This window comes from Periophthalmus magnuspinnatus, chromosome 16, assembly GCF_009829125.3.
Source record: "Periophthalmus magnuspinnatus isolate fPerMag1 chromosome 16, fPerMag1.2.pri, whole genome shotgun sequence".
Classification (NCBI taxonomy): domain Eukaryota; kingdom Metazoa; phylum Chordata; class Actinopteri; order Gobiiformes; family Gobiidae; genus Periophthalmus; species Periophthalmus magnuspinnatus.
In genome coordinates this window covers 25,998,330-26,010,838 of record NC_047141.1, presented here as the reverse complement: position 1 = coordinate 26,010,838, position 12,509 = coordinate 25,998,330, and the positions used below count along the sequence as shown (strand labels likewise).

The following is a 12,509-nucleotide window of genomic DNA, read 5'->3' as shown; positions in this document are numbered from 1 at the left end:
AGAACCAACTTCTGTTTTGCATGTTATTTAATTCTCAATACAATACAATTTTGGCTTCAGCTTTATATGACAATGTATGCTTTTTTGTTAATGATGTTTGCCCTGAAATAGCTCTTTTGAAATCTGAATTTATTTATTATCATTAAATTACAACTATACAGTCTTCTTTGGCCTGTGTTCCTCTGCATTCGTAATCATGATGTTTTCTTTTTCAGTAGTATAACTCCTGATCCCACCAACCTGTTAAAAACATACATTAGATTAACTTGTGCTGAAATACATGCAAAATGTTGTCAAGTTTAATATGAAACTTACTTCCTGGATTTCTCCTCACTCCTAACTTTCTGATCTCATCATAAACAAAGATTAAAATGCCATATGGAACAGGAACAAACCACCATTGTACCCTGAGCACACACAAACAGTTATTATTATGTTATTTTTACTTATACAGTTGTTTTAAATAATGCAGTTTTGGTTTTGGTTAGAGGACTATACCTGATTGGCATAAAGTTGAAAATGTTGGGCATCCCAGGGCAGTAGCAGAGAAGGTTTCCCAAACAGAGCTGGAAGACGATGGCTGTTACGAGAACCTTATTTCTGTGGGTAAAAATATGAATTATTATTGATTGACAATCTATTAAATCTACCTACTGCTGCTTTTGCTCCCACTATGACAATTAACAGACTAAATTAGCTGTCTTCATTTCATTTCAATTATTAAAAATTATTGGCAAAATTATGGCTAAAGATTGGCACCGAATGTAAGAAGATAAAATTATACAGAGCCCAGTTGCAGTACACTCCTGACAGTGGCCATCTTAAACTCAAATGACTCCGTATCAGAGCATGATTTTGTTACCTGAAGAATCCCTGCTGGAACACAGAGATACGACGCGTCTTCCTGATCAATACATCTGAAATTTGGCAGATTTCTATACTGACAAAAAACACTGTGTAGCAGGTGTATTCCTGGTACAACCTCTGGCTGAAGGTCTGCAACATAAGGGAAGAGTAAGATAATATGTGTTTTATTTGTATTTATTCTATTTAAACTAGGGCTGCACAATCTATTGCAAAATAATTGTTATCGCAATATCAGCAATGCAATGTCCATATCGCAAGAAAAGAGCTTGTTTTCCTTACAGAGAAAATGAAAATGTATGTATAGTCCCAGTTTTTTCTGGTTTTGGTCCTGCTTTCACTAGTGGACACTGACGTTTAAAGGTGCACTGTGTAACCTTTCTGGGAGAGGTTCATCCACCTGCATGTCTTCAAGAAGATGTTATTGCTTCATCTGTTTTTCAACTTAGTAAATAGACTGATGCTTTTAATAATTCCAAACTGTGAAACATTCCAGGCAAAGCAATCGCCTCTCCATGAAGACAAGCAGAAAAGTTAAATAATGCACCTTTACATTAATTGTGCAGTCCTAATTTGAATATTTTCGGCTCTGTCTGGACTTTCACATGTTATTACGAACCCATTCCTGTCCGTAGCTGTCCTGTAAATCCTGCAGCTCCACGTTCTCCCACTGTGAGCGCAGCCCCACACATAAGAGCGGGAACCAGCCCTCCTGCGCCATGGCTGTGAAGTAGTCTGTGAAACCTGCGAAGGACTGGATCGCACCTAAAACAAAGCAGAGGGCAAAGGTCAATCAGGAATAACATAATATACTAAAATGACATTCATGAACACTACTTAAAGTGAACATCTTGGGTAGTATTATACCTGGACATCTTGTATTCAGAATATTATCTTGGTTTGTTTAGTTTATAGCTTGGATTGAATTGCTCATATTACCTGAATTGTGTAACTTGTTTTATTCATCATTTAGCTTCGATAAAAAAGTAAAAATGACAATTGATAGAGCAATGACTAAACCCCTTCGCAATGTCGAATAACCTGTACTGAAACCAGTCAGACATATTTTGAAGCAAGTCACATGATCTGATAGGTCCAACAAGTTAATTAATCTGACAAAACACTCTAACTATTTGTATGTATTAATTCTGTAGTTTTTAAGAAGAATAACTCACCTATTTGAAAGTAGGAGTAGACAGCCAGGGCTTCGTTTACCAGACGGTCACGACGAGGGTTTCGAGGCTTTAAGTGCATGATGTCGCTCTCAGCTTTCTCATAGGCCAGAGACACAGAGGGGAACTGCAATGGAGATAATCACACATGAATCATACAAACATCTTACCTTCATTGATGTTAAAAGCATATGTAGGATTTGTCTTAAATATTGTATAAACCAACCCTGTTTATGTGTTCTCAGATATGAAGTAAACATGTTTAAATTAAATCTATTTTTACATTATATTTTTATGCTGATAACAAGCTGACAATTCAATGTTCTATGACTGAAATAGCGATGAAATTCTCACTTTGGGTTGCCAGCTCACTCAACTAAAACCATCTTGCAATAACCCAAAAGTGCTCTCTGTGATAAGACATGTCCTCTCAGTATGTGACAACTAATGGCACCCCAGGTTTCGCTGATTATAAGACCAGTAGACTCACAATATCAGTGGCCAGCTCGATGAAGAGGATGGTGATGCAGCCCAGAGGAAGTGGCACGCTCACAGTGATGTAGATGAGATACGGGGTGAGCTCGGGGATGTTCTTGGTCAGAGTGTACGCAATGGACTTCTTCAGGTTGTCAAAGATAAGACGACCTATAGAGACATGTTTATACAACTTTAAGCCAAACATTTTTATATATTAGATTATACTGATAGGTTTCACATAGTGTTGTTCCACCTTCAGGGCAATCAAAGCACTTTACATCAAGGAACCACTCACCCATTCACTCACACATTCATACACCAGTGTAAGCAGACACGAGGTGGGTTAAATGTCTTGCCCAAGGGCACAACAAAAGCATTCATCACACTGTCAACCTGTGGGTCAGTGGATCTGGCCGCTCTCGGATCAGTGGACAGACACCCACATGAGCTACCGTTGCCTACATTCTTGAATCTCAATAGTTTAACACTGATTTGGAGGAATTTGCTAATATTCAGTGGAGATGGTATGCACTAGAGTAGGGCCTAGTGACTCAAAGATATTATGATAATTATATAAATTCATTCCAGTTATACCCTGTTCCACCCCAGTGACGATAGAAGCAAAGTTGTCATCTAGAAGGATCATGTCTGCTGCATTCTTGGCAGCGTCTGAGCCGGCAATGCCCATAGCAACACCAATGTCTGCTTTCTTCAGAGCCGGAGAGTCATTCACACCATCACCTGTTACAGCAACAATGGAGCCCTATGGAAAAGAAAATGTCTCATGAACTTGTCAAGTCATGATCTATAAGTCACTACAGCGGCATTTACAGGTCCTATATTGTGCAAAATTGAGTCTTGTGAACTTTAAGACATGTTAGAATGTTGTTAGTTCATCAAAAATATACACGGAGTTGTGAGTAACACTTTATTATTAGTCAATCTACATCTCCAAAGCTCAAAATGCTCTGTTCTACCTTGTAATGTCATGAAGTGCTAGTTTTCAAGTTAACAGCTACCTTTTATCTTTAGTTAGGAGAGTGTTTTCTGTTTTAGAGAAGAACTCTACGCCAAAATTTGCAGGATTTGAGAGGTAAACATGTGTGAATGAAACAAAACACAACTCCAGGTATGTTTGTGATGAAGAAACAACATTAAAAACAGATCAGAAAATAGTATAATATTAGCTCTTTAAGGGTGAGTCAAATGCAGAGGACAGAATTCCTCATGGGGATTGAGAAAGTGCACCTAAAAAGCTTACCCCAAATCCAAATGAAAATAAAATATAATAAATATCAATAAAATCAACATCTATTAATGATGTTGCCATATCTGAGTGCTGAGTTTTGTCCCTATGCAGGCACCAGGCGCTGGCAGCTTTCCACGATGATGAGCTTCTGCTGAGGAGACGTTCTGGCAAACACCATTTCCGGATGATTCCTTAGAGCCTCGTCCAACTCGTCACTGCTCATGTCTTTCAACTGCCCCCCACTGATCACACAGGCCCGGGCCTCCCTGAAGCAAAACACGTATAAAAACTTTTAAAGGCTTGGCAATATCAAATAGTTACCTGATATAGTGATTTGGTAATTTTTTATCATTTTATAATAACTACACCTTAATTAGCCTTAATAAAGCATGAATACAGAGTTAAATCATAATGAACAAATAGTTTATTAAGAAGCATAACACATAATAAATGTGTTAATGACTGATTAAATGGGCCTGCCTCTTGTTGACTTGTTCGACTGGTATGCGTTTCCTTTGAGCGATATCTTCCACGGTCTCACTGCCTTCGGAGATGATCCCTACGTTGGCCGCGATTGCACGTGCTGTAATTGGGTGGTCTCCAGTTACCATGACAACCTGAAAATTCAAACTTCTACTTGAGTCGTAATACATAAATGTCAGGGTGCTATTATTTGAGAAATTTGTACTGGCTCCATCATCCATCTCTGTACGTTGCAGTAAAATGTGGTTACCCTGATCCCAGCCGTTCTGCACTTCATGACGGCGTCGGGCACTGTGGCTCTGGGCGGGTCGATCATGGAGATGAGACCCGCGAAACACAGTTCAGAGGTCGGGAAGTTCATATCATCCGGGTCAAAGTTGTAGCCTCTGGGGTATTCTTTCTCATTCAGATAGACATGACAGAAACCTGCAGAGAAGACATAGGAATACATCATACAATAAAAAAATAAAAAATAAATAAAAAGGGCATCTTTACAAAGTGATGGAGCCAGAGGAAAACCAGGCAGACACAAATAAAATTAAACTGACAAAGGCTTTTAAGTAGAAAATGGGAATCCAAATGTGAACTGAAAGTGGTACTAAACACAAAATCAACTTCTTTTTTTGCAACTAAACTGTGTACATGGAGTTTTAGTAGCTTTGTCAACTGTCAACTGATCCATTTTAGTGTTGGTCAATTTAATTTGCATTTTTATGGTCTAAAACAGTAAAAACAATATGTTTGTGCTGCCACCTGTGGTTAAACTCTGTCACTACATTTTAGTCCTTCAGGTACTGCCCTGTACTGTGGGTGGAGTTAAGATGTTTATTTTAAAAACCTTGTCCAACTGACTGCTTCTGAAACATTTTTTTTTTTACAGTAAGTGATCATGAATTGTGATAATCTATTATTGTAAATATTTTTTTTACAATAAATGAAATATATTTAACCAGTCTCTGACCCAGCACTCTCTCTCCCAGTCCTCCCAGGTCCATGTACGCAGTCTGAAAGGACTCCTTCCACTGCTCATCCAGGGGCAGCTCTTGGCCTCGGATTAAAATGGTGGAGCAGCGTTCCAGGATTCGCTCCGGAGCCCCTTTCATCACCAACAGGTAACGCAGGTCTAAGGGGTCCTCCAGCTCATGTATGGACAACTACACACACAGACACAATGACATAAAGTAGTGGCATAACACAATATAAATCTGTAAGTGTCACAAAACTAAATCACCTATACCACAATTATAACAAAAGCTTAGGGAATAGACTCATTTTCAACACAAATTAATAGCACTTTCTTTATGTTACCATGAGATCTTACACTAGTCTTTATGTCAGTATCAATACTTGTTCAAATGAGTATCTTTTAATACTCTCTAGGTTAGTGTGTGTGTTTTTTTTTTATACTTTTGACAACCCTAACATCTACAGTGTAATACCTGAGTTTGAGGTTAAACAGCTCACCTGAAACTTATTGGTGGAGTTAAACGGCACCTCTACAACTTTCTTAAAGCGATTTCTGTACTCCGCGATGTTCCCAATGGTGAGCTCAGTGAATTTAAGTAAAGCAGTTTCAGAAGCATCTCCAACCACAATCCTCTATTTGAAAAACAGAAGGAAACAGTGAATAAACCTGGTCACGACATCACAGCGGTGTACAGTATGTTTATGTCACCTTTGGTATGGGGACCCCCTCCTGATCCGGTCTGAATGTGGCTCTATTGCACAGGGACGCTATTCGACCCAAAAAACGCCAGGTCTCTGACGACTGATCGAAGGATTGACCTGAAAAAAATACATTACGTGCATTATAATTCCCATATAAACCTGTTAAATTGTATCCCACACAGTCTATCTGCTTTCTCTATAAACACTATTCATGGGTTTCAGAATGATGAAATATTGGGACCATTGTCACAGTAATTAACTATTTAAAACACAATATTATATCTTCTGAATGGTAAAAAATATCTCAAAATGCTCTATAAACATGAAACTAAAAGCCATGAATAGGTTGTATTTTTGTAAGAAGTTGCAATTTGAGCTGGACAACAGGTCAGAATTCAATGTATAATTTGCTGTTTAACTGTTGGACTGCAGATGTTTGACCAGGTTTAAAAGTTGGGTATCTTCTCTGTCAGCACAAATAAACAAAAGTGAAATTATTTTCTCACAGCAACTTCAGAAAGTGGTTTCATTATTCAGCTCTAAAGACACTCGAAAGGGCCTTAAACTGTCAAGATCCCAGTCTGTCCCTGTGTTTCTGTGCTGTCTTTCCGGCCTCCCTTCTCTATCCTTGTCTGGAGCTGGGCGAAGACTCTGGCACCACCCACGACGCACCTGCAGCCCGTTAGCAATCGAGCCTGCACCTTGGGAGTACAAAGGGGCTGAGGATCCTACAAACTCCGCCAGATCATCCGTGTATCCTTCGTGGTACTGTTCCACTTGGCTTAGTCTAGTTTTCATGCGCATTATCTCAGCACTCAGCCGTTTTTTCTCGTTTTACACCAGATCTCGCTCCTTGTAACTACTCTGCACCTCCGCCTCCGACCCAGCTCTCCACATCCGCTACAAACACCCCAGCCTCTGACCCCGCTATCTACAACTGGCCCGAAGATGTCAGCATACGACCCCCTCTCCACTATCTTATTCGTCAATCAACATTTACATTTCCATGCCTGTAAATAAACTGTTCAACTTTTTACCCTGAGTCTGTATCTTTGATCATCAGATCCAGAGATTACGGCATAAACCATGAGATTAATATTGCAGGTTTATGGAGCCAATCCCTAACAAATAATGATAAGATTTAACATTAGTGCTTTTCTAATTTGGATATTTCTTTCAAAAACAGTGAATCTTCCATAGAGTCGTGCAGGCTCATGCTCACTATCTGAAATTATACAGTAAATTCTCATCCGTGACCACAGTGTACTGCTCTTCCTATTGACAGTGTACCTGACTGGTCCTCGGTGGTGTCGGCAGCGTGGATCTGATTGTCAAACCACAGGTGAGCCACAGTCATCCTGTTCTGGGTCAAGGTGCCAGTCTTATCAGAGCAGATCACAGACGTGGAGCCTAAATATAAAAGAACAGAGATGTATATAATAATAATAATGAAGTTATAATTGAAACATATTGAACAAACACACCACTATGTCTCTGTACGAACCAAGTGTCTCCACAGCTTCCAGGTTTTTGACGACACAGTTCTTCCGGGCCAAACGTTTAGCCGTCAGTGACAAGCACACCTGTAGAGAAATCAGTGGGTTACTTTCAAAATAAAATCGTCCAGAAATGTACTCATCACCGTGGAGATTATATTGTTTTGCCTGGAATGTTCCACAGTAGGTTATAGCACGAATCTATTTCTATGAAGACAAGCATGTGGCAAAATTAGGCCAAGTCAGAGCTGTGGAGAAGTGACCCCACACACTACAGGACTCCATGATTTTCTTCTTTTTTTTGTTTTTTTTTCTGTGAGCAGTAGAAAGGCTAGATACAGTTAATGACATACTGTGGAACATTCAAAGCAAAGCAGTATCTCAATGGAAAGAATCATGTGGAAATTAAATTCCAGTTTATGTATGTAGCACATTTAAAACAATTTCAGCTGACCAAAGTACTTCACATTAAAGTAAAAAAAAAAATATATATATACAAGATATCCTGTCTATCTAGTATTAAATGCCAGGGTGGAAGAGGTGGGTTTTCAGTCTAGTCTTAAACTGCGTTAAAGAAGAGAAAAGAGGATCTGACAGGAAGAGGGAGGCTACAGGCAGAGGGAGGCTCTAATTTGGCAGCCGGCATATCAAAAAAGTACAAACAGCACCTTTAAATATATATGTTTCTGGTAATACTCACAGTGACAGTAGCCAGCAGTCCCTCTGGCACATACGCCACCACAATAGCCATAAAAAAGATCATAGCCTCGAGGAAAGCATATCCAATGAACATGGCCACAACAAAGAAAGTAAAGCCGAAAAAGATCGCGAGTCCAGCGATGATGTCCACAAAGTGCTCAATTTCTATAGCGATGGGAGTTTTCTCGTTTCCCACTCCACTGGCCAGACTGGCGATCCGACCGATGATAGTGCGATCTCCGGTGTTAATGATTACACCAGTGGCTACACCTGAACACCAGAAATGTTAAACTGTTAGTATCTTTATGTTCTATGTTGGTTATCTTTGTGTTCTACCTTCTAGGCAGGTTGTAGAGAAGAAGGCGATGTTTCGGGTTTCCAGAGGGTTTTCGTGAGTGCATTCTGGACTCCTGGTTTGTGGTTCTGATTCTCCAGTCAAAGATGAGTTGTCCACCTGGCACAGATTAACATTGTAATCACTTAGTATTTGGAAAATGTATTGACTGAATTGGTGACTTTCAGATTGTAGAATATGATTAAATATAAAAGACATTTTTTTAAAGTCATCAGAGGCTTGTATAGTAATGTTTTCTCACCTTGGTAATATCCACTAGATTTTTTTGTTGATAATATGTGTGAGTTAAAATGTGGCAAGAAAAAGAAAAATAGTCTTTCAAAACTGGAATAATTGTTTTTGCTACTTTTTTGTTACTGTAAATCTACAGATTGGGGCAGAAAGACATTCAAATTGAAAGGTCCTATATTACGCAAAATTGACTCTTGTGAGCTTCAGCCCATGTTAAAATGTTGTTACTTTCTCAAAAACGCACCTGGAGTTGTGTTTTGTTTCATTCACACAAGTTTGAGTAACCCTTTATTATAAGTTTGTCTACATCTCTAAAGCTCAAAATGCTCTGTTCTACCTTGTGATGTCATGTAGTGGTAGTTTTCAAGTTGACAGCTACCTTTTAAATTTGGTACAGTAGAGATTAGCAATTCTAGGGCTGAAATTATCCAAATAATTCTAGTAAAATGAAGTGTATGGATCTTAAAAACACAGTGGAGCACTTCCTGTATCACCACATGACATCACAAAGTGGAGTAGAGTGTTGAACTTGTGAATGAAATGTGTGAATGAAACAAAACACAACTCCAGATATGTTTTTGATGAGGAAACAACATTATAACATAGATCAGAAAATAGTGTAATCTGTGTAATTTTACCCACACTCCAACTCCATTAAACGTTAGGCTTTTAATGTTTTGATGTCCTCTGCAAAGGCAAAACTTATTCATTTGACATGCTTTACAATCAAAGTACCTTGCAGCCTTGAGCAAAGACGATTCTAATATCAGCTGGAACTCTGTCTCCTCCTTTTATCTCCACCAGGTCTCCAACCACCAACTCGTTTGCATTGATCTGGTTCTTCTGGCCATCACGGATAACTACAGCTTGCTGCGTTTATTTTACATATAAATGAGACATGAGAAAAAAACAAGGGGACCTGTATAGTCAGTGATAACCAACCTGTGGGACTAGATTTTTGAAGCTGGCGATGATGTTCGTGCTCTTGAACTCTTGGTAATAGCCAAAGCAGCCAGTTACCACGACAACAGCAATAAGGGTGATGGCCAAATACAGCTGTAAGATAAACGTGCATGGGACAGGTTAGACACGTCATTTCAGTAAACATATTTCACATAATTTCATTCATAATTTATTTATTTGCCTTAGTATATTATCTATTTTTTCATAATTAGATTGTAGATTTAAGTTTACAATTTTACTTCCTGGTTGGACATGATGTAACATAAGTACAGGTAATGCTATGAGTTTTACCTAGAAAACATACAGTACAAAAGGCCGAAAGTTCATCCTATTTACACATATTTATAGCTATTTACTGACAAATAAAAATATATAACAGCACCTTATTTTGTTAAAGGGCCCATATTACACTATTTCTGATGTATGTTATAATGTTGTTTCCTCATCACAAACATACCTGGAGTTGTGTTTTGTTTCATTCACACATCTTTAACACACAAACGCAGCATTTTTAGACGTAAAGTTCTTCTCTAAAACAGAAAACACTATGTTCCACTTTGTGATGTCATGTGGTAAAACAGGAAGTGCTCCAGCGTGTTTTTAAAGTCCATACACTTTATGGACTCACTAGAATCATTTGGATAATTTCAGCCCTGGAATCACCAATCTGTACTGAACTAAAGGTTAAATGTAGCTGTTAACTTGAAAACTACCACATCATGACATCACAAGGTGGAACAGAGCATTTTGAGCTTTGGAAATGTAGACTGACTATTAATAAAGGGTTACTCAAACATGTGTGAATGAAAGAAAACACAAATCTAGGTATGTTTTTGAAGTGATAACATTATTATAACACGGCTTAAAGCTCACAAGAGTCAGTTTTGTGTAATATAGGATCTTTAAATTTACGTTAACACTGACAGAACAACGTATTTATTTCATCCTTCTATTTTGGTGTAAAACTATGATCAATATTTAACACGGGAATTATATGTGTATGTATTATATGTAACTAAGTAAATAGTTAGAAAGCCGTGAAAACCATATGGACTTTATATAAGAAATCTTTTAGATATAAATCCACAGATAAAGACAAACTCACATCGTCAAAGCTGGTCATGTTTCCTCTTCCGAGTTCAATCCCAAACGCAATGAAGCAGATGACAGCTGCCACCCACATCAGACACTGCAGACCCCCCGCCAGCTGCCGGGCAAACTTCACGTACTCTGGGGTGCCTTTGGGGGGCTTCAGCTCGTTGGGACCATCCCGCTCCAAAATCTGAGCCGCAAAGGTACTGGTCATGCCCTGTGCAAAGAGAAATGCGGACAAGGTTATGCATGTTTGGAGAATTTACATAAATAAACTTTATGGGTTTTACCTTAGTAACGCTTGTGTTGTACCTCATTTCAAACTCTTCAATTGTAATTTCATGGTCATCCTAAAACAAAAAAATTATACATATTCAGGAAGTAAGTTATAAAGTGACCTCCTTGGTGCTTTATTGTTAGTAATATAATAAAAAAAACAACACTTACAATGTCCATTTCTTTCTTCATGCCCTCCAGTTTCTCCTTTTTCTTCAATTTCTTCCTCTTTTTCTTATCCATGTCCCCATCCATCTCAAACATGTCATAAGTATCCTACAGTTAAGAGAAAAATGTATTGATATTTTAGTTATTGTCAATGTAATTAACCCGTACACTAGAATAAATGCAGTTTATACTCAGAATTTCTACCTTTTTCGACATGGTTGCTGGTTTAACAGGCTCTCCTAAATCTATGGAGGTCCAGACGACTCGTTCCTTTTTCTGCCCCGAAATCTTGGCTGGAGTCTGGTCTCTCTCTCATTCGAACACAATTTGAGGAACAGGACAAATTTGAAGTTCAGTCTTTTATAGCAGCCCCTCCCTCTCATCCACATCATCAATGTCACCTTTACACAGGTTATTCACACATGCCACCTCTTGTATCGTGGGCTCTGCGTAGTTCGAAGGCATTTCTTATCATCTTTCTGCATGTTTTTTGTGATAAACTGATTAGAGCAGGGAACGAAAGAAGGTTATAAACGCAACAATGTCACTTTTCAATATTCTACATCCTCAGTTCAGATAAAATAATACAGTAAGGTTCGAAAATCTAAAGGGTGTAAGAGGAATTTTGGGCAACTGGTATCTATATTAAATTTGGACACAAACATTGAGCTGCCTATAGGCCTATATAAAACACACACACGCACACACACACACACACACAACATATACAAAGGGCTTAAGTGCAATACATCAATACATTCTGTGTGTATGTGGCTTTGTTTGCTATTTTTAAATATTTGATTATTACTGTGTTTTCTAATGGGCAAACAAGTATTGTATAAAGTTTTTCACACTCATTAGAAAAAGTCAGTTCAGAGCATAGACTGTATACACAAACTTTATACAGTCTATGCTTTAGAGTTATCTCAATGTCACCCAAGCTAATTTGATTCTTAGCTGTTAAAGTAAATAATCGGATCTTTATTTAGAATCAGAAACTTGAAATGTGTTATCCAAATGTGAAATTGTACTGCTTTACTTGGTCACAGTGGGATAGCACAGTGAGGTATATTGTGGTGTGTGAGTTAATCAGCTGTCCCACCTGAGGCCTGTCCTCCTCAGCACAACTCGCAGGTGAAGAGCCCTTTGTCTGTGTCCATCAGGTAATTAAACACAGAGAACAGTAACCACAACTCCTGGGTCCCATACACTTCAGACATACATCCTCACTGCCAATGCCATGTGTTTAGAGACCTGTAATTATCACGTCCAAGACACAAAGGGGGCATTTATTTACTCTCATAATAGTCCATTAA

General features: G+C 38.5%; 1 protein-coding gene across 1 annotated transcript; it reads right to left on the bottom strand.

Annotated features, from left to right (window-relative positions):
* Window positions 1-51: 51 nt before the first annotated feature.
* LOC117383319 (potassium-transporting ATPase alpha chain 1) lies at window positions 52-11,520 on the bottom strand. Its single transcript, XM_033980468.2, has 24 exons — window positions 11,398-11,520; window positions 11,197-11,301; window positions 11,040-11,099; window positions 10,763-10,966; window positions 9,637-9,750; window positions 9,430-9,564; window positions 8,445-8,562; window positions 8,110-8,378; window positions 7,418-7,496; window positions 7,204-7,323; window positions 5,921-6,030; window positions 5,710-5,844; window positions 5,207-5,399; window positions 4,496-4,671; window positions 4,243-4,379; window positions 3,878-4,028; window positions 3,108-3,276; window positions 2,527-2,681; window positions 2,040-2,163; window positions 1,484-1,629; window positions 863-996; window positions 499-600; window positions 316-407; window positions 52-240 (listed from the first exon to the last, which is right to left on the bottom strand). The coding sequence occupies exons 1-24, from the start codon at window positions 11,407-11,409 to the stop codon at window positions 212-214; spliced, it is 3,069 nt and encodes a 1,022-aa protein (XP_033836359.1). The 5' UTR covers window positions 11,410-11,520; the 3' UTR covers window positions 52-211.
* Window positions 11,521-12,509: the final 989 nt, after the last annotated feature.